Source organism: Oncorhynchus tshawytscha, linkage group LG14 (assembly GCF_018296145.1).
Source record: "Oncorhynchus tshawytscha isolate Ot180627B linkage group LG14, Otsh_v2.0, whole genome shotgun sequence".
In the NCBI taxonomy this organism is placed as follows: domain Eukaryota; kingdom Metazoa; phylum Chordata; class Actinopteri; order Salmoniformes; family Salmonidae; genus Oncorhynchus; species Oncorhynchus tshawytscha.
Window position 1 is genome coordinate 26,494,287 of NC_056442.1, and position 22,511 is coordinate 26,516,797.

Sequence of the window (22,511 nt, forward strand, 5' to 3'; positions counted from 1 at the left end):
TGTGTTGAGCAGTGCAGCGTGGACGAACAAGGGGGCACGGTTTTAGGCAACCGGGTGTTAGATTGACCCAATTTTATAAGTGCATATGAAAATATAGATATATCTGAAGAGGGTCACCGTAGGGTGATGAAATAGGATGTTTTGGCTAAGACTGTGCAACGCTGCTGAAAGACTTGCACATGTTTTTTCTTCATCTCTGTCATATGTGGAGTAAAAGTAGAGAGAGCAGTGAATCAGTCAGTCTCTTGTGAAGAGTTCTTCTCCATTCATCTCTATGGCATGGCAGGATGGCTGAACAGACAAACAGGCTGTGTGTGCAATCTGTCATGAGCCTGTAGAATAAAAACAACAAAACACTGCACACACACACACGCTGACATGCTAAACAGGTGCACTTTCACAGCCAAGTCGTGTACAAGTACACCTTCTCTCACACTTTAAAATTGGCATGGTAACCAAACAGAGTGAAACCTACAAACACATGTACTGTATTGACACACTCAAACACATACAGTGCCATCGGAAAATATTCATACCCCGTGACCATATTTTGATGTGTTACAGCCTGAATTCAAAATTGATTAAATAGATTTTTCCCCTCACCCATCTACAGACAATACCAGATAATGACAAAGTGCAAACATGTTTTTAGACATTATTGCAAATGTATTGAAAATGAAATAAAGAAATAACTCATTTACACAAGAATTCACACCCCTGAGTCAATACATGTCAGAATCACCTTCTGCAGTGATTACAGCTGTGAGTCTATCTGGATAAGTCTCTAAGGGCTTTGCACACCTGGGTTGTACAATATTTGCACATGACTCTTTTTAAAGTTATTCAAGCTTTGTCAAGTTAGTTGTTGATCATTGCTATACAGCCATTTTCATGTCTTGCCATAGATTTCTAGACGATTTAAGTCAAAACTGTAACTAGGCCACTCAGGAACATTCAATGTAGTCTTGGTAAGCAACTCCAGTGTATATTTGGCCTTGTGTTATTGTCCTGCTGAAAGGTGAATTTGTCTCCAACTGTCAGTTGGAAAAGAGACTGAAGTAAGTTTTCCTCTAGGATTTTCAATGTGCTTAACTCTATTCCATTTCTATTTATCCTAAAAACTAAAAACGCCTGTATCTTTTCTAGTGTCGGGGTGTATTGATATATAACCCAGTGTAATTAACAACTTCACCATGCTCAAAGGGATATTCAGTGTCTGCTTTTTTTATACCCATCTACCAATAGGTGCCATTCTTTGCGAGGCATTAGAAAACGTCCCTGGTATTTGCGCTTGAAGGGACCTTACAGATAATTGTGTATGTGGGGTACAGAGATGAGGTAGTCATTCAAAAATCCATTATTGCAGAGAGTGTGTCCATGCAATTTAAGTGACTTTATAAGCAAATGTTTACTCCTGAACTTATTTAGGCTTGCCATAACAAAAGGGTTGAATAGTTAGACGAGACATTTCAGCTTTTCATTTTTTATTACATTGTAAACATTTCTAAAAACATAATTCCACTTCGACATTATGGGGTATTGTGAGTAGGCCAGTGACGAAAGTCAAGGATTGTGAAAATAACAGCTTAAATATTTGCCTCGAGGCAAATTTCTAGCCTGCGGTCAGGGCTAGTTGGCCAGTGTTTGTGTACTCCATACACTGCCTCCTCTTTAGGGAACATTGGCTTTATAGACTTTCTCAGATTCCACTCCATGGCTTGGAGGTAAATATGGTCCCTACTCACTTATCTTGGATCAGTTTGTCATACTCTAGTACTGACCATAACCATTTAGGAGACAAGATTACGTCACTATGACTATGACTCAAGAAAACAGGTATATGCCCTTAATTCATGGATGTAGCCAACCTGAAAAGGGTTTCTTTCAGCACTGCTTAAGATGGCAACCACTGCTTTCTTTCTATTACAGTCTACTTCACTCAGCTAGAGCACAATGTAATATAAAACGTGAGCGCAAAACTATATACTTTAAACGCAACAAGATGATGAGCAGCACGCGACAGGTGAAAGTGAGCACCAGCCTACGTCCCACTGCCACAGTTTAGGCGCGTGGCTCCGCTAGTTGTTGCACCGGCTTCGGTCTCTGTGGCAAAGCGCGGTGCGCAAGTCGCCAGCCAAGCCAGCCTTTGGTAGAGCCGTTAACGCGAAAAAAAGGTTAAAGGACAGCTATTTATATTCTTTCCTTTCACTTTCAGCAGGCCATTTAGTTGGTAAGCGGAAGATCTCTTCACATGTAGCACGACAAAACGGGTAGTTCTCAAATTATTACGCTTTTCCGCAAAACCGGTGGCAAGAATAGTGCACGGGAAATGTCTTCAAAACCTACACTTTAATTGTAAATGTGGTTCTCGGTCCTCCTGGATTTGAGTGCAGACAATATGAGCATCTAGATGTCCCCTGTCAAATTCCTACATTGGCTTTATCCCCAAGTAGCCAGCCTCCTGTCTGACAATAACATGTGCGTAACTGCTGCACAACGGGAACGAACCATTCTTTAGGCCAACTTGTTCACAGTGGGCTAGTGTATGAAAAGTAGTTTTAGCAAACGTCTTTTTATTGACATCTACTAGTGTTTTATAAACGTTAATAGGCCTATTTGCTGAGGTAAGAACGGTCTACTCCTGGTGGTCTGTCTACTACTAGGCTACGTCTCCCTCACGTGGACATAACCATGCAGACTAAGCAGCCCATAGGGCAAGCGGCCGACATTCACTAATTCTACCAGGAGGAATGTAATTAAAAAAAAAAAAAAAGTAGTATGAGTAGACCCATTAACTGTCCAGAATCATATATTACTAACAATAACATGTATTACAGAGGATGGATAGGCTATGTAGACATATTTAGAAGAGAGAAGGGGAAAAAAAGACAACCAAGTCATAGTATTTTATAAGGAAACTTTATGTGTGCTTGTGAAATTCACTTTTAGACAGAAGGCCTTTTGCAGTTTCCAGTACAGCAGATAAGGTTTGATATTAAAGAGCACAAAAATGAAGAAATCACAATTCCAAAGTTCGATGCTTTCCAACCAGGCATGTGAAAGTATGAGCTTTTGGCCCAATTCTTAAATTCCTCCAGTCCCTCTTACTCACTTCCCCCTAAGCTCCTCAACCCCTCTCATTTACAAATATTAAAGAAATAAAACAAACGTCTTGCACTTAATTTAGTCAATTTCTTCAAATCAATTCCTGCCATCTCTCTGAACTCTGTGATATTGGATATAGACGATTGCATAGATTGGTAGTCAGTCATTTCCTTTTTATTTAAGACATAATGGAATGTTGATTAAGACTCTGGCCCCCTCCCTTTGCCCTCCTTTACACTGGGTCCCTGCCTGTCCTGCTGCAGAGAGAAGACAGACAAGGAGATGGAGGGATGAAAGAGTGAGAGACAGGGCTGTAGCCACGAACAGGCACATTTTTAGTACTCCCATTGTTTCCAACTTCCTCGGGGAACTCTCTAAAGTGGTGTCCCTACAGAAACAATTCAACTGAGGATAGTGGTGGGCCTTCACTTTGTCCATGTAAGCTTTACATGACCTGATATTCTTTCAGTTGAAACTATAATAAATGGATTGGGTGAACAAGAGCATCTTATATGCCTCCATGTCAAAGTGATATACCACGAAAGCAAAGTTTCATAGATGCCAACATGTTTGTGTCAAGTGTCATGTGATGTTTACATAGAAGCTATAAAGGCCTCACATATTCCTCCTCCAACTAAATTGTCACCATATCTTCAATCCGACAGGATTCCATATTTGACCGTTGAAAAGAAATATAACAAAAATAAAACTTTACCCAAATGGAGACTCACAGTAACTCAAACCTATCTACGGTACTCAATGTGTCACACTGCCATTTGTTGTTTTTCCTTTTAAAAATGCCACTTGTTTTGCCCTACAAGCCTGCGATGAGTATTCTGACTGTGTTGCGTACTGAAAAAATAAGTATGTACAGCACTGAACCCAATTACTCACATTTGCTGGAGAAAAGAAACAAACAAAAAGGAAAGAGTTGAGGTTAGCAATCCAAGTTCCAATTATCCAGCAAAATGTGGAACGGGTACATGTCATTATTCTCTGTTCAACCCCCTACCCCCCTTTCATATATCTCTGTGTTCTAATACGCAACCCCCCCCCCTCCCAGCAAGATAAAATAAACAAACAAAAAATGTTGTATAAGAATCAGAATATCTTGTACCCCGTCCCCAAGGCAGAGGGTAGGGTGAAGATGGGACTTGCACTACAGAGCAGTGTCCTCATTCCATTCTGACCCAGAAGCGCACCTGTGGTTGCTTGTTTTCACCCCATAACATGATGTGCATTTGATTCTAGTTCTGTGAACAAAGTTGCACTCATTAAACGCTTGTAACAGCCAACGAGTTTGAGATGAAAACCTGCACTCAGGGGCACTGCGGGACCAGAAATTAGAGAGAGCAGTAGAGCTGTCCACCAATCACTTCCCAGGACTCTCCAACTGCAGCCCCTCCCTCTTCTACAGAGCCAATCAATCCACTGGCTGCAGACTCACTCCCCTCTTCTCTTCTCTCCTCCTACTGCTCTGTGACTGCAGGCTATATCTAGAGGGGTGGAGTGCGTCTGCTCTGCATTGGGCCTGGCAAGCCTCTATGTACCCCCCTTCCACCCCAAACCTCATCCCGTCCCCATCCCTCCCCCCTGTGGTGTGCTCCTAGAGGTCACTCTCCCCGTAGAGGGCGGTAGAGAAGGACATGTAGTCGAGAGCTCCGGGCTTCGCGTCAGGGCCCGAGTAGGGCGCCATGCGGGCGATGCAGTACTCTGCCTGGTCTGGAGGCAGCTCACGCCTCAGCTCCTCAGCCGTGATGAAGTTCTGACCGAGAGAGAGGGAGATGGGAAGAGCGGGAGGGACGGTGAATAACGGAGTGATAGTTGTGTAATAATTGTTTGTCTACTTCAGCTGTCTCAGGTAGCTGCATCTCACACACACACACACAAAGCCCAATACCATTCCACCCCCACCTTGTCTGCAGCCAAGATCTTGAAGGAGGCGATGACCTGGTCGGCTGTGTCGGTGTCCGTGGTCTCCCGGGACATGAAGTCTATGAAGGCCTGGAAGGTGACAGCTCCACTGTTGTTGGGGTCCACTATGCCCATGATGCGGGCAAACTCGGCATCACCCTGGAAACCACCACAGGAAGAACAGTTTAACCCAGACAAAAAAATAGGAAATCGAGGGCATCATTGACCAATGACCAACCTCTGAGCAATATTACCACTAATTAAACATACAACTTGTCCATTTGAGTTGATGATAAAGATTGCGTTAATATCTGCTTAGGGGCAGGGTTGTTAAGAGGGATTGTGTTAAGAGACAGTTACTACACATTAAACTTACCATGTCATAGTAGCTACAACAGTAAGGGTCTTACTCTAAACTCAAGATGGAGGGAGAAAAAGACAGAGGAGAGAGAGAGAGAGAGAGAGAGAGAGAGAGAGAAGTGGCAGGCAGTACCAGGCTGTTTCCAGTCGCAACGAGCAGAGCGCGGTAATTGTCCATGTCCATCTGCCCTGTGCGCTTCTGTTCCCAGGGGCCGAGAGATGGAGAGGAACAGATATGGAAGGAAAAGAGCAATAGAGGGAGTGTGAATTTGAAGAGGACAGAAAATTAAGTGAGGAGGAAGACATGAGCAGATCAAAGCATGGGAAGAGGAGGAACACAGGAGGGGAAGTGCGGAGGTGAGTAATGTGAGGGGAGTGAAAAAAGAAAAGAAAAAACCAACGTTATAAGAGAGACGAGTCAAATCAAGGTAAAAAAACAAAAAAACAGCAGTGTCAGAGCCGAGGCGGAGGCTGGAGGCCAGTGGGTGAATGACAGCACAGGCAAGGAAAGAGCCAGGAAGAGAGCAGTTTAGATGGGTAACTCTGCTCCGCTCCCAACCCAGCTTGTATGTGCTCCTTACCGCTTTGTTATTCTCCACATCGTAACCCAGGCTGATCAGGCACGCCTTGAACTCCTCAGCCATCAGGGCCCCGCTGTGGTCCTGTGAGGTCACCACCAGCCAATTACAGCACACACCACGATGATGGACACCAGGTTGGACCAAGCACAGAAGGATGCCAGGTGGGAGTGGTCAGGTGATGGGATCATGACATGCAAGATGAGGGTGATGGACAGACAGACACAGACAAATGGATGTTAGATGTTACACAATGACAACAGCTTATGGGGAAAAGACATCCGTGATCCTAGACACGATGACAAGCACACCAGTGACCATAAGGGGCCAGTGTCTCCCAAAGGAGAGCGAAGGTAATGTTCTATAAGTGCTGAGGAACACATCCGCGATACACAAGCACTGTTTAACCGTCTGTCTGTACACACACACACACACACACACACACACACACACGTAAATGACAAGTCCTGGAAGATCACCATAGTGCTAGTGACAGGACAGCTGTGTTCCAAATGGCACTCTTTTCCCTAGAACCCTGATATTCAACTCTGAAGGCAGTTCCACTGCTTTATAAAAGAAATGACACTGTTCCCCTCTAATCAGGGACTGATTTAGACCTGGGACACCAGGTGTGTGGATTAATTCTCAGGTAGAACAGAAAACCAGCAGTAGTCTGGACCTCAGAGTAACAGCCATATGGGCCCTGGTCAAAGCACTGCACTATATAGGGAATATGGTCTCATTTGGGACGCAGCCTGTGTCTTGATGCTGAGCCAAACACGGCATACATAGACTGAGGTGAAGTGATGAGGTATGGTGTTGTGGGATGGGTGAGGTGAACTCAGGGGTTAAACAACCCCCCCCCTCCCCAGTGCACTCAGCTCCACCCTACACAGCGCCAGCCCTCTCAAACCCATGGTGAAACAATACTAGTTCCACCTGTGAATGTCAACAAACAGGTTCATCCTCACAAGTCTAGTCCATGCCTTACTCCCACCGGAGTTTCCCTTCTGAAATAAGAGGGGGGACTTAAGTACTAGGCATAAGACTTAAGAATCTGCACATACAGGAGTTAAGAGTAAACCCCTCTTCCAGTAAGACACAACTGCAAAAGCTGGTGGCAATCACATCCTTCTCGCAGACAAAAAAAAAAAGTTATTATACACAAAAAGAATCCCTCCTGCGCCCTCTCACATGATCCCGCATGTTGACCCCTGACCTTGTCAAAGTGGTTGAAGGAAGTGCGGTACTCATGCAGCTGCTCCTGGCTGATGCCCTTGGCGTCACGGGTCAGGATCTGGTTCTCGATCTCGTTGATGGTGCGGGCGATGGTGGTGAGGAGCTGCTCCCAGCCCACCCGCAGGTGCTGGGATGCAGGGAAAGATGGAGAGAGAGAGAGAGAATATATGTTGAAGGTTAACCAGAATAAACCGTACTGAGTAAGGACGAGAGATGGTAACAAGTGTAACATGTAGAACAGAGACGAACGGACAAACATAGATCTAATAGAGGGAGGAAAGAAAAAAACCTCCAGGCTGTCATTGTAAATAAGAATTGAAAATCAGAGAAAATAAAGGTGAAAAATAGTGACCTATATCAGATAGAAAAATAACCAAGACAGAGCAGGGTAGCATCCCAAATGGCCCCTACTCCCTACATAGTGCACTACTTTTATTACCAGCCCTGGTCAAAAGTAGCACACTATAAAGGGAATAGGGGGCCATTTGGGCTGCAAAGAAAAGTCAGTGTTGTGTGTAGCTACCTCCATGGTGTAGGCGGTGTACTTGTTGTCGAAGATGAGAGCCTCCTGGATGAGCTGATGGTCTCCCTCCAGCTGGTCGATGTTGGGCTTGTACTCTATGATGCTCTGCTCATACTCTCTCAGGTTCACCAGCTGGTCCTCCAGAGTTCCATTCATCTCAATGGATATCCGCCCAATCTCCTACACACACAGAGATCAGATCACCAAAAGGCCAGGGCCGGTGTGTATTCACTAGGCACCAAACGGAAGGGTCAACCTGGATGCTCAATTTAGTTTTAAGTTACAAAACATTTTCTGTTGACTGCCATTATGAACACGACCCAGGAGGCACAGAGTCAATAGAGCTAATGACTGTAAGAGGGCTGGGTCAATCTTATGTAGTATGGGTCTGTGCCTTTGCTGTACCTCCATTTTGGTCTGTATCCAGGGCCCGACGATGTTGGCCTGGGTGGCAAACTTGCGGCGCAGGTGGTCGTTAGACTGCTGCTTGGCCAGCTCCTCCTGCAGGGCCCGGTCACGCTGGGGCACCAGCTGTTCCACCTACAAACACACACCAGATGGGGGTGCCAGTCAGCACAGCACACACATTCCCATAGCAGCAGCAACACCACAAGGCTGAGGCTCACTCAGGAGCCTGTTTTAGGTAGGTTATTAACAACCACAAGGTAAAAATAAATATGATGATTTGGATTCAATTAAAACTGGCAAAAGCGCACGTCGCAGAGTATATGAACATACAGCCACAGGTACACATTGAACACACACACCTTGTGCCACTTGTCGTCGATACTCTTGGGTGTGATGGTGGTGTAGGGGTTGCCCCCGCTCAGCTTGATGCCATTGTACTGGGCAATCTTCTGCACCTCGGCCTGAATGGCCTGGATGGCCTCCCGCTCCTTGTTGGCCTCTGGGAGGGTAGACTTGAACTGCTCATGGGCTGTGATTAGGCCCTGTAAGAGAGAGGCGGGGAAGGGAGAGAGAGAAAAAATGAGGGAGATAGAAACGAAGGAGAAGGATAGGAAATGAGGTGGACAGAGGGAATGGACAGATGAAATGAGAGACCTGCGTGGCATCACAGTACGTACCCATATCAGTCAGATGAACCCGTGGATACCATACGTGCAGCGTGAAGGACGTTACCAGTATTTTCACAAGCCAAAGCTAAGTAGCGTCAGCACAATGACTGGAAGTCCACAGGTACGGTAGCATTGCTACTGTACCGGTCGATTTCCAGTCATTCCAAACGTTTGTTACCCAGTATGAGACTAAATGACAAGTTCATTGACAACCTACTGTTAACAGCACAGGTCATGATGATACATTGTGGTAGTGGAGACGCTCTGGGGACGTAAAGCAGTAAACGGTTGGTGACGGTGTCCCCATGTCTTTTACCTGGATCTCTTCGATGTTGTGAACGATGAACATGTCCTGCAGGTCCTCCATGGCCCCCTCCATCCAGTTGTTGAAGGGTGCCGCCCTCTTGGCGTACTCCAGGTACAGCTCGTCAATGGACTCCAGCTGCTTCTCTGTCCTCTGTGGGGGGAGAGACTGGGGTCAGGTAGCTGCTGGGAACACTACAATCTGACAGGGATTGAACATGAGACAGAAGTGGGGTAAGGGAACCCTGGTAGAAAGTCTGTGTGTGTCTACACATTTTTGAAGTGTAAACGTGTTCTTGTCATGACCTTAGAAGCGTGTCATGTATGAGTAGATGGGAGTGTGTGAAAGGTGGCTGGTCGGGGGCGCACCTCCAGAGACTCCCTGCGGCTCTGGGTGAGAGACCCCAGAGCATCCCACTGCTCACAGATCTTCTGACAGCGGGCGTTCACACTAGGGGAGTCGTAGTAGTCCAGCTCACTGAGGGACAGGGAGCACATACGTGGAATTATTATATTTACACGAGTCCTAATCAACCTGACCACAATCTCCATCCTTGTATTCTCCTGGATTATTTCGCCATTCATCTCTTCCATCCTCACCACCCCCCCCCCCCTCCGATTTACTCCTTCCCTCCATAGACTCCTCAAATCCCTCCAGCTCTCTTACTTGAGTTCCTGTGCGATGGCAGCGATCTGCTCCACGCGGTCTTGGTGGGCGGCCAGGTCAGACTCAAACGCCTCGTGTTTCCTCAGCAGAGCCTTGACCTCCGACAGGCTGGCTGTCTCATAGTCCTTCTGGGTCAGCATGGCCTCCTTACCTGGGGAAGGAAGGGGGGTTAAAGACAGATATCCAAACCAGCTCACTCAAAACCCTTACTTCTTCAATATATTATCAATATGGTTAAAGCAGGGGAATCAACAAGTGTCTAGGTACAGTACGGTTGCAAAATTCCTGTAACTTTCCGCAAATTCTAAAGTTCTCCAGAAATCCCAGTTGGAAGATTCCCAGAATCAGCAGGGAACAAGCAGGCAACCCAGAATCAGCAGGGAACAAGCAGGAAACCCAGAATCCTCCAGAAACGAGTCCTAGAAAATCTGGGAAAGCCACTGGAATTTTGCGACCCTAAGGTAGAGGTGAGGGAAAGGGGCAGTGTTGTCTGTACAGTAACTAGTGTCTCAATACCATCGGTCCAGGACTCGTGGATGGTGGCTTTCTGACGGAACTTCTCAGCCAGGTGGTCCAGTCTCTCCAGGCGACGGATCTCATTGAGCATCCACTCCTCATAGCCCTTCTCCGCCCCCTCCAGGTTGTGCCACGACCCGTTGATATCCTGCAGCCAGAGAGCGAGGACACTGATCCACCATACACTAGAAAGAACACTACACTGTATAACAGCATTACTCTCTCTAGTGCAATTTGTTTATAGATGTATTTGGTGTTAGAAGTAATGTTGTCATGTCTTTTTAAACTGTCGCAAGCTCATTTCCCATTGTGGAACAATAACGTTAACTATTATAATGATGTAAAGAATAATGATAGTGAAACAACACAGAAGAGTTTTAGGATGGACATGTGAATTGTCCAATAGATATGGATGGCGTCATTGGTACAACTACATGTTTAAACCGTCTCCATGCGTCTGTCCGCCAGTCCCACTCACCGACACCATGCGTCCCTCGGAGGGCATGAAGGCGGGCCTGTTGCTCAGCCTCAGCTTGGTCTGCAGGGTGTTGAAGTTGATCTCCAGCTGACACTTCTCCTGCACCTTGGGGGGCTTGTGGACGCGGCGGTAGCCCCGGAAGTCCTCCAGCTTCTGCTGCATCTCGGCCATGGTCTTCTCTGGAGCCCGGTTCTCCAGCCACGGGATGGTCCGGCGGATCCACTCCAACAGCTAGGGCAGAGTAGAGGGGGATGGAGTGATACTAATAACAGAGATAAGTGTGAGAGAAAGGAGGGCAGATGTTTTTAATGGGAGATATGAATAAAACTGCATAAGCTTCATGGGAAGTTTAGTGGAGAATTTTCCTATTTGGAGGAGCTAGGAAACATTTCTCACAGACAGACGTGTAGTGAGGAGGGAGGGAGGTACAGGCAGACGTGTAGTGAGGAGGGAGGGAGGTACAGGCAGACGTGTAGTGAGGAGGGAGGGAGGTACAGGCAGACGTGTAGTGAGGAGGGAGGGAGGTACAGGCAGACGTGTAGTGAGGAGGGAGGGAGGTACAGGCAGACGTGTAGTGAGGAGGGAGGGAGGTACAGGCAGACGTGTAGTGAGGAGGGAGGGAGGTACAGGCAGACGTGTAGTGAGGAGGGAGGGAGGTACAGACAGACGTGTAGTGAGGAGGGAGGGAGGTACAGGCAGACGTGTAGTGAGGAGGGAGGGAGGTACAGACAGACGTGTAGTGAGGAGGGAGGGAGGTACAGGCAGACGTGTAGTGAGGAGGGAGGGAGGTACAGACAGACGTGTAGTGAGGAGGGAGGGAGGTACAGACAGACGTGTAGTGAGGAGGGAGGGAGGTACAGACAGACGTGTAGTGAGGAGGGAGGGAGGTACAGACAGACGTGTAGTGAGGAGGGAGGGAGGTACAGACAGACGTGTAGTGAGGAGGGAGGGAGGTACAGACAGACAGCAGACGTGTAGTGAGGAGGGAGGGAGGTACAGACAGACAGACGTGTAGTGAGGAGGGAGGAGGAGGTACAGACAGACACAGACGTGTGGTGAGGAGGGAGGGAGGTACAGACAGACGTGTAGTGAGGAGGGAGGGAGGTACAGACAGACAGCAGACGTGTGGTGAGGAGGGAGGGAGGTACAGACAGACGTGTGGTGAGGAGGGAGGGAGGTACAGACAGAGTGGTGTACTACTCACGTCACTGGCCAGCTTCTCGTAGTCCTCCATCAGGTGCTCATTCTCCTGGTTGACAGCCAGCACCTTGCAGATCCTATTGGCTGCAGTCTCAGCCTATCACAGATGAGAATCGTCAGCAGTGCAAATACACAGGTTGCTTGTTATGTATTAGGTCGCCAACGTCAAGGAGCATGTGCACAAGTGTGCGTGGCTTTTACCAGAGTGGGGTCAAATGTACAATTCAGATCAGCTGTCTACCAGTCAAAGACAAATGCAGTGCAAGCTCAAAATGAAGGTACTATGTGCCGTGTGCTGGCCTCACGCAACTGTAGTTGGACTTTTAACTAGACGGAGTGGAAGATCTCACTTTAGCTATGAACAACTCCGTAAACTGAGTGAACACACAAAAACCACACACTAGCCGTGACTTACACTTTATTTAAACACCGTGCACATAAGTAAATCCATTGGATGGCTGTAAAGTAGTACGGGTATGTGCTAACGCAGCATGCTACAGCTATCAATGGTTAGTTCCATGTACTGTGTGTGCCAACTTCACACTCTGTGCCTCAAAAAGCTACATGCTTCTCCTATACAATGGGAGCATTCAGTCTGGTCCTGTACCGCGTTTGTCCACATCAGCTGGTGTGTTTAGGGACTTAAAGTTAAACCACTGAAATAAAGAAACAGTAAGAAACTGTATTATGCCTTGGAACGTCTAACACACTACGGAGTAAAATCTCCACAGAAAAACACTATGCACATTGAAACATTTGCAGTGTTAACATTTGAACCGTCGTTAACAGCGCTTCCCACAGATCAGTTGAAGCTCATTTCAGTCACTTAACTGGTTTGTTAGAGTAACGCCTCAACTGTAGCTATGGGAAACACTGCTAATGATCGATCTATGGGGGAAGAGTTGAAACAGGGAAGTTACAGAGGAAGGAGGAGCGTTTTTTGTTGTTTCGTAGAAGTGTAGTGTGAGCCCAAAGCGTCAGTGAGCATCCTTGGCCAGTGTGACATTGCCAGTGACCCTGGCTGGTGTCACACAGGTCAGGGGTTAAAGGTTGCGTAGTGGCTTTGCTCACCTTCTGGGCACCAGAGAAGGCATGATAGAAGCAGGAGACATAGGTCATGATGGCCTTCTCGTCAGGCCTCAGCGTGCCCACGATGTCTACACAACCATGGCCAGGCAGTGAGCGGAGGGAGAGAGGGAGAGAGAGAGAGAGAGAAGTGGTGAAGCCAAGCTACCCAAAGCCAGAGGGTCCCTCCACACAGTGAGGTGGGGGGGTGAGATGAGGGGTGGGGTGTAGTGAATGGAGTAGACGCCGGACTCCATTGCTGCTGCCCCCTACTCTGGGGCCTCCAATGATGCACTGTGTGTGTGTGTGGGGGGGTTGTCACTGTGGGGTTACAATGAAAGAGAAAAAAAGCATAACAGAGATGGAGAGAGAGAGAGACCACCTCGGGAGACAGGAGGGTTCTGCCGGGGCCACAATGCGGAGGTTGGTACACACACCATTTGAATTATAATATTTAAACTGTCAAGCTGGTAATAACAGAAAAGGTCCTCCTTATCCTAAAACTGAAGAGAAGGGTACACAGTGTAACCAATGTCCATGCTGTTTCTGGATTAATGATTGTTTTCCAAAATGAACAAATGATTGCTTTCCAAAATGAACAAATGATTGCTTTCCAAAATGAACAAATGATTGCCCAAAGGACTGTATGTTAACCAGCACGGGCCCACTAGCAGCTTACTGTAGTGTTCTGTAGTCAAGGCAACAGTGGGACTGTGGCAAACAGTTCTGCATGCGCACACACCTCTCCTGAGACTGGAGCACATAAACAACTTCTTAATGAATAAAAATCTAATTACAGCGACATTAAAAAACATGCCCGTCAGCAGGCTTCCTGTTCTCAGTCCACAGGGAGAGGAAGAGCGGGGAAAAGACAAGAGTGAAAGGAGGATAGAGAGAAAAGGAAGAGAAGGGTAAGGAGGAGAGGAAAGTGAGAGGAGAGGAATAAGAGGATGAATCCAGCAGACAGAGAGAGAGAGAGCCAGATGCATTGTGGTGGAGGGTGAAATCAAAAACACACAAAACATCTAGGAAGAGTTCTCAAAAGTCCCTCTGACTAGTCTACCCTCTGCTCAGACACAAACTGACCCAGGCCTGATTGTATATGATCCATTTAACTACGAAGGGCCCCCGGGGCCTGATCCACTCCAAGTGAATCCCTATACATAGACAGGCCACTACACAAGAGCAAGAGGGCCCTGTTATTACCAGCAAGACATTAAGAGACTAAGACTTAGTGTGTGTAGTGTGAAGAAGAGTGTCCAGAACCAGCTCCCGGTGAGGCCGACACCAATGCTGCAGGAGAAAGCCATGCTGGAAAGGAGAGAAGAGGGTGGGGTAGATGTGGAGGACAGGACCAGGTGGGGGGGGTACCTTCTGGGCTCCAGAGAAGGCATGGTAGAAACTGGACACATAGGTCATTATGGCTTTCTCATCTGGACGGGCAGTGTTCACAATGTCTGTTATATACACAGGAGAAACAGGCAGGGACAGTTATACACAGAGGGAGACACACAGGCAGGGACAGTTATATACACAGGGGACACACAGGCAGGGACAGTTATATACACAGAGGGAGACACACAGGCAGGGACAGTTATATACACAGAGGGAGACACACAGGCAGGGACAGTTATATACACAGAGGGAGACACACAGGCAGGGACAGTTATATACACAGGGAGACACACAGGCAGGGACAGTTATATACACAGGAGACACACAGGCAGGGACAGTTATATACACAGAGGGAGCACAGGCAGGGACACACAGGCAGGGATAGTTATATACACAGGGAGACACACAGGCAGGGACAGTTATATACACAGAGGGAGACACACAGGCAGGGACAGTTATATACACAGAGGGAGACACACAGGCAGGGACAGTTATATACACAGAGGGAGACACACAGGCAGGGACAGTTATATACACAGGGAGACACACAGGCAGGGTTATATACACAGAGGGAGACACACAGGCAGGGACAGTTATATACACAGGGAGACACACAGGCAGGGATAGTTATATACACAGGGAGACACACAGGCAGGGACAGTTATACACAGAGGGAGACACACAGGCAGGGACAGTTATACACAGAGGGAGACACACAGGCAGGGACAGTTATACACAGAGGGAGACACACAAGCAGAGACAGTTATACACACAGACAGGGATAGTTATACACACAGGGAGACACACAGACAGGGATAGTTATATACACAGGGAGACACACAGGCAGGGACAGTTATACACAGAGGGAGACACACAAGCAGAGACAGTTATACACACAGACAGGGATAGTTATACACACAGGGAGACACACAGACAGGGATAGTTATACACACAGACAGGGATAGTTATACACACAGACAGGGATAGTTATACACACAGGGAGACACACAGACAGGGATAGTTATACACACAGACAGGGATAGTTATACACACAGGGAGACACAGACAGGGATAGTTATACACACAGGGAGACACACAGGCAGAGACAGTTATACACACAGACAGAGATAGTTATATACACAGGGAGACACACAGACAGGGATAGTTATACACACAGACAGGGATAGTTATACACACAGGGAGACACACAGACAGGGATAGTTATACACACAGACAGGGATAGTTATACACACAGGGAGACACACAGACAGGGATAGTTATACACACAGACAGGGATAGTTATACACACAGGGAGACACACAGACAGGGATAGTTATACACACAGGGAGACACAGACAGGGATAGTTATACACACAGGGAGACACACAGGCAGAGACAGTTATACACACAGACAGAGATAGTTATATACACAGGGAGACACACAGACAGGGATAGTTATACACACAGACAGGGATAGTTATACACACAGGGAGACACAGACAGGGATAGTTATACACACAGGGAGACACACAGGCAGAGACAGTTATACACACAGACAGAGATAGTTATATACACAGGGAGACACACAGACAGGGATAGTTATACACACAGGGAGACACACAGGCAGAGACAGTTATACACAGAGGGAGACACACAGACAGGGATAGTTATACACACAGGGAGACGCACAGACAGGGACAGTTATACACACAGGGAGACACAGGCAGAGACAGTTATACACACAGGGAGACACAGGCAGAGACAGTTATACACACAGGGAGACACACAGGCAGGGATAGTTATACACACAGGCAGAGACAGTTATACACACAGGGAGACACACAGGCAGAGACAGTTATACACACAGGGAGACACACAGGCAGAGACAATTATACACACAGGGAGACACACAGACAGGGACAGTTATACACACAGGCAGGGACAGTTATACACACAGGCAGGGACAGTTATACACAGAGGGAGACACAGGGACAGTTATACAAACTGGAGGATAGAATTGTGATCACACAGACAAGGGAAATAGGGGAGGGACAATCCAACAGAAAAAACAGTGAGAAGGATGAAGGGAGGGAGAGGGAGGAGGGGGGCTGAGGCTAACAGTCTGTGTGTAAGGGTGACCACAGCAGCCGTGAAGTCACAACACATCCACCTGCACACTGGAGTCATGGATTCTTGGGATGCAAGAGTAGTCAGATGAGTTAATACAGTATGAATATGCAGAAACACGCTACAATCACACACACACAGCAGGAGTAACTGTGCCCTGTGCATACCTTCAGCATCCATCATCTTGGGGATGTCCAGGTACTTCTCAGCCACCTCAAAGGCATTGTTCAGGTTGGTCAAGGGGTCATCCTGAGCAACCAATCAGAGGGTGAGAAAACAAGCCACGGACATGTCATGCAATCAAAGCGAGGTGTGTGCTGATCCACTCACCTTCCTTAGCTTGTCGTAGTCAATGAGCTCTGGCCTGTGTCTGTGGATCAGAGCGTTGAAGGCAAGGCCATCCTTCCAGCTGTCAATATGAGAGCGAGAGATCAGAGAGAGTCGACGGCACTGCATCGCATCACTACAGACTCAGGTTCGGGCACCTGCAGGCTGACTTCGGTCGACAGTTTGGCGGTGTTTCCTCCGACACATTGGTGTGGCTGGCTTCCGGGTTAAGCAGGCGGGTGTTAAGGAGCGTGGTTTGGCGGGTCATGTTTCGGAGGATGCATGACTCAACTTTCGCCTCCCCCGAAAAAGGGGGGGTGGCACATTTTTTAAAAATAATAATAAAATACAAAAAAAAGGGACAGTTCTATGCTGCACATCCATAGGATACGCACACACTTCTAACGTCTATCCTACGTTTCACCAGCAGGGGGCAGTCTTTCTAGAAGAGCTGGTAGAGTTTCCTGGAGTGTGTGAGTGATGCAATGTTTGAACTGGCTTCACTACTGTGGAATTTTTCAGAGGTCAAAAAATGTCTGGAGAAATACTATAGCCTGTTCCGGTCTCAGGTTCTGTTGTCAGGCATGACGTCTAGCTGCTGTCGAGGCTGTGTGTGTGTGTACACGTAGGCTACCTGATGTGGAAGTTCTGCACGTTGACGTTTTTGTAGGGCGCAGTCTTCCTCTGGCACCACAGGAGCAGGCCCTCCTTGGCAGAGGTCTCTGGAAAGGGGAGAAGGAGTTCGATAAGTCTATGGCAGGGATATTCAAGTCCTAACCGGGAGGTCCAGAGTACAGCTGGATCTGTTCTCTCAGAATTCATTGCACCCACCTGGTGTCCCAGGTCTAAATCAGGTCCTGATTAGAGGGGAACAATGAAAAAAGGCAGTGGAACTGGCTTCAAAGTCCAAATGTGAATTTGAGGGGTCTATGGTATGTCCAAATGGCACCCTATTCCCTATATAGTGCACTACCAGGAGCGCTATAGGAATAGGGTGCCATTTCAGAGTCAGATGCAGCCTAGACCTAGTTTCCACCGAGTTGGGAGTGTACATTATAGATGGCTAACGTGTTGAACTTCTCTCCCGGTCACAGATGAGTGCAGCGGAGCTAGGGAAGCCAGGGTGAACGATCTCTCCTGCCATTGTCTGTCTTAGTCAAGTGCCAGAGAGAGCAGAGCAGGCATGTAGGCCAGACTTGTATTCACTTGGCAAGGCGCACTCAACCTCCTGTGGTCTCAGCAGAACAGAGCAGGTGAGTTGTTTTTAGTGTGTGTGAGTGTGTATTGTATCTGAGAGACCCAGTTGCATTAACCTGTGGAATCTCCTCAGCCCAGCTGTTTTGAGTAAGAGTAGGAGTGTGTGTGTGTGTGTGTGTGTGTAAGAAGAGGAAAATGCCTGCTCGGTTAGTGGCATAAGAACATAGAGCAGCAATGGATCAATGAATATGATTTAAGGACAGTGACATCCCCCAGGTTCTTCCTCAAAAAAAATTGAGGAAGAACATAAAGCAAAGTTTTGTTTTCTAAACCAACCTTAGCAGCCTAGTGGGGAAGGGGGGTGAAGGAGAAGAGAGAGATTTGAAAGGCGAGAGACTGACCTTCCACGGAGATGTCCTGGATGGCGAAGCGGAGGATGATCGTCCAGATCATGCCCAGGGTCATCTTGGCGTTGCCATCCACAATTTCTAAGAGAAAAAGGGGATATCACTCATAAATACAATAAAATATCAACTCAGTTATGAATTAGCCTGAACCCAGATCTGTTTGTTCTGTCACGTCAACAACTTGTCATGATAGCACAAACAGATCTGGGACTAGTTCTGCATATGTTTGTGAACTTCAAATATATGTAATTTACAGTGCAAATACAAATCTGGCTGGGTGAGGCATGCATAATGCATTCAAGCAATGTCCCAAGTTGTTGCGGTGGCTTTGAACAGATAAGAGACAATAGTTTTGCCTGTCCCCCTGTGAACATCCAACACTTCAACATTGTATCAGTCACTTAGTTTATATCCCCCTCTCTGCCTGCCCATGGTCTCGTCATTTGTCCTTTGGTGGTGTAGGGTGGTAGGCTGCTGGTCTGGGTGGTGGGGGCTAGAGGGCTAAACTGGAGCGATGTCAAATGGGCTGTGTGTATCATGCAGTAGGAATGAGGAGTGGAGGCTGGCGGGGCCGTTTGTCATGATAGCTGGAGCAGAAAGGTCACTGTCGCACCGTCAGAGTCGGGCGCGCACAGCCGTTTCTCCTCCTGATTTACTGGCCTTGTGAAGGGCCCCTCCCCCAGAGCTCCCTCCCTCTCCAGCCAAATGCCTTTGCTCCCAAGTGGGAGATGTATTTGGCAGGATGCTGTGAGCTTTGGAGTTGTGCTCTTTGTGTGTGTGTGTGTGTGTGTGTGTGTGTGTGTGTGTGTGTGTGTATGTGTATATGTCTGTGCGCAATGCTTGTGCAATGCTTGTGTGGTAGCTAAACTGACCCTCTGCGCCAATGGACACCAGCTTGACCCCCTTGCTGGCGATGTAGTCCAGCGCTTTGTTAACGTTGTTGATCTTGTGGACCCTCATCTTGCCTCTCTCGGGCTTAGGTAACCGTTCCCCTGTGGATGAACACACACGGACACAAACAAAATGCAGTGAGCCCAGAGTCCCATGACAAAAACAGCCCTTTCCACTGGCTCAGCAAAACAAACAGGCACAGCTCCTTTTAAAGTCCCAGTATCACCCTTCACAGGGCTGCTAGTCAAAACAGACAACATCTACAGGGCCAAAGCCATGGCCTACGACCTCACTACTTAGATGAAAAGGTATCAAAAGAACAGGAGACACTAGTACTTTAGAGAGTCTGTTTCTGGCACTGCACTCGGTCTACCCAAATGGTACACTAATCCCTACATAGTGCACTACTTTTGACCAAAGCCCAAGCAACAGTATATTGGTGCTGAGTGCAGCAAAGTAGATTAGCGCTTAGCTGTGGTAGTCGAGCTTGGTATGTGTAATGGTGATCACGATGATGGACTGGCTCACCTGAGATGACCTCCAGCAGGAGCATGAGTTTGAGGCCATCCCTGAAGTCCTCCTCGATGTTCTCGATCTGCGTGCCTGCTTTCCTCAGGTGGGAGTTGCACCAGGCCGTGAACGTCTGGAGAGAGACAGGAAGTGAGGTCAGAGAGGGCACAGAGTGGTGTTGCAGGGCTAAGAGGCACTCTTTCTTCTGGTCGAACAAAAATTGGCTCATTCATCCACGCTCCTCCCCTATAACTATTACCCAGGTCAATGCATCCTCAGTCAACTTACCTAGTAATAGAATTAAAGACAGACACAGGAAAAAATAGGAGGGGGGGCTTAAGTTCCTCAGACAGTAGGCTACACGTGGCAGGAAGTGCACCATGATTGGTTGACATAATTCTGAGTAGAAGTGCTGATTTAAAATCAGGTCCTCCTGTCCATAATCATATTCATTAGGATTTAAAAAAGACAAAACTGATCCTATTTCAGCACTCCTACTCCGAGCCTCTTTATGAATCTCTTCAACTAACAGTAAGTATTTAACCGAGTGCTTTAGGGGATAGGCGAGTGAGCTGTAAGGTTGATATACTGCAGTGTACGCTATCCTGGTCACACCTCTGTTTGTACCACCATGTTAACTCATTGTCATGCCAAACATTAAAGGGCTCACATGACAAGGAGTTGACTTGATAGCACAAACAGATCCGGGAATCAGGCTAACTGTACACGACTAAAAACTAGACCAGCACCCACGATAAAAAAATACTCATGTTTTATCCCCCCTTACATTAAGTCACGAGGCACTTTCTAGTGACAAACAGTCAGTGGAAAACACGTGTTTTGAATGTACTTATTTTGAAAACTTGTGGCACACACTATTCATTAGTGGAGGGTTAAAAATGTTCTCCCCAAATTGCTTGTCTTTTTTTTTTAAAAGGAAGAAAAAAATCCCACAGAGAAGGCAACTGAAATATGAGCTAAACGATGTTCCTTTCAGACTGGGCTATTCTTTATCAGTCAGAAATGGCATCATAAGAGGACCACTTGTGGTTCTTGGCCCCGTGTGTGTAGTAGACTGGAACATAGCTTCTGTAATACACACCAACACCAGTAAAACACACAGATTCCTGAGTGGGTCAAACAGTAACCCTTGCTCCTCTTTTCCAGAGTCAACGAGACCCAACATGGCACCATTTCAACCCATCTGAGCTACCGTTTGAACACTCCTTTCTGCCCGCCCCACCCTTTCACCTTCTCCCCAAAAGCCTGGTTTCCCCAACTCAAAGTTGGGATCAGTCGACCCTCCCTCCCAGCAGGATAGGCATGGCCCGTCAAGGTGTTACGGTGTGTGTTGCGGTATGACAACATTATGACAGGGTGCTGGCCCTGGCTCTCCCCCCATTCCGAAGGGCTGCCAGACAAAGGGCCCATTGAGCAGCATGTATATAATGAGTCCCGTCAGCCCGCTCCCTGCCTCCCACTCCCCTGCCTGAGCGAGACCCACGGGCACAGGGGAGGAGGGCTGACACAAACATCCCCTGCCAACAATGCTCCCCCACGTTGCAGCTAGCCATCGGCCTCCAACTGAGCAGGGATGTGGCATAGCACAGTACCATTAAAATACAAAAACAAAATGGCTAAAAATCAACACAGTTGATAATTACCAACAACAAAAACTAACTTGACCATAGAGATAACCAGGTCGCATTCAAATTACTCTAGCTAGACACCAATAGCCTACATGATACAAAACCACCAGTTGAAAAAAATCTATTGTATTCTACTTCCTTGTGATAACAGAGTTCAGCAACAACACTAGGCTACTACTAACCCTGAGGCACTAAGGCTCTGGCACCATATCCCAAACATGATGTCACACAGGGACACAGGTGTGCATCTCTAAACCAGGAAGGGATTGGACATGGCAGACCTGTCAGCTTTAACAATGGGATTTTACAACTCAGCGTCGCTGACTCGACTCAACTAGTCAAATAGTTTGCCCTTCTATGGCCAGGTATGTGTTGGTTGAGTGTGCGCAGTACTAACAACTAGATGACACTACTCTTGTGGTGTTGAGGAACAGAGCAGGATCATTGCCACTCAAGACAGATCCTAGTAAAACACAAGTCAAGTGGATTACAGATTTCTCTGCTCTCTGTCTACAAACAACGACCTGGACAGACACAGGGCAACAGCCAGGAGGAAACAGTGTCAATATTCTTGGAGATAAAAAACATGTTTTTTCTCTCCAAAAGCGACTTTCAGGGGTGGTATGGTATTCCCACCAGCTGGCATGTCCATGTTTGACTAACGAGGATCAAAATAACTCAGAGTTCTGCTGCGTTCTGCTCAGTTTGACCACAGCAAAGGTCACATTTGGTCTTTGCGTCAGGGCTGAACCTCACAGGGGTTAAGGGTCATGTAGATAGATGTCTAAAACCTGGGCTATCCAACAAGGAGACAAACAACTCCAGTCTCTGCCTGCCAACCGACCGACCCACCACCAGCAACACTCCCCGAGCAGGAATGCAAGGGAGTCGCAAGAACCGACAACCCACATAGCCTACCTACACACACATTTCTTCCTTCTGACACTTTCCCTGACGCCGCACGCAGCACCCTAGTCAAACATC

General features: G+C 47.4%; 1 protein-coding gene across 7 annotated transcripts in view; it reads right to left on the reverse strand.

Moving 5' to 3' along the window:
* Positions 1 to 2,903: 2,903 nt before the first annotated feature.
* The window catches only part of actn4 (actinin, alpha 4), a 48,692-nt gene continuing 29,084 nt past the window's right edge, over positions 2,904 to 22,511 (reverse strand). Inside the window, exons 2-23 of one of the 7 annotated variants that reach the window (XM_042297240.1) lie at positions 19,897 to 20,011; positions 19,350 to 19,469; positions 18,472 to 18,558; positions 17,508 to 17,595; positions 16,877 to 16,955; positions 16,714 to 16,795; positions 13,031 to 13,116; positions 11,964 to 12,056; positions 10,760 to 10,990; positions 10,282 to 10,429; positions 9,766 to 9,916; positions 9,468 to 9,576; positions 9,112 to 9,252; positions 8,487 to 8,669; positions 8,125 to 8,259; positions 7,720 to 7,899; positions 7,177 to 7,323; positions 6,929 to 6,967; positions 5,961 to 6,041; positions 5,513 to 5,578; positions 5,020 to 5,178; positions 2,904 to 4,870 (exon numbers count right to left, since the gene is read on the reverse strand). In XM_042297240.1, the coding sequence (XP_042153174.1) occupies positions 4,712 to 4,870; positions 5,020 to 5,178; positions 5,513 to 5,578; positions 5,961 to 6,041; positions 6,929 to 6,967; positions 7,177 to 7,323; positions 7,720 to 7,899; positions 8,125 to 8,259; positions 8,487 to 8,669; positions 9,112 to 9,252; positions 9,468 to 9,576; positions 9,766 to 9,916; positions 10,282 to 10,429; positions 10,760 to 10,990; positions 11,964 to 12,056; positions 13,031 to 13,116; positions 16,714 to 16,795; positions 16,877 to 16,955; positions 17,508 to 17,595; positions 18,472 to 18,558; positions 19,350 to 19,469; positions 19,897 to 20,011 (2,679 nt within the window). In that variant the 3' untranslated portion in view covers positions 2,904 to 4,711. Of the gene's footprint in view, positions 4,871 to 5,019; positions 5,179 to 5,512; positions 5,579 to 5,960; positions 6,042 to 6,928; positions 6,968 to 7,176; positions 7,324 to 7,719; positions 7,900 to 8,124; positions 8,260 to 8,486; positions 8,670 to 9,111; positions 9,253 to 9,467; positions 9,577 to 9,765; positions 9,917 to 10,281; positions 10,430 to 10,759; positions 10,991 to 11,963; positions 12,057 to 13,030; positions 13,117 to 14,395; positions 14,482 to 16,713; positions 16,796 to 16,876; positions 16,956 to 17,507; positions 17,596 to 18,471; positions 18,559 to 19,349; positions 19,470 to 19,896; positions 20,012 to 22,511 lie in introns of all 7 variants that reach the window. The other 6 variants (XM_042297239.1, XM_024444765.2, XM_042297241.1 and 3 more) reach the window with 6 other exon arrangements.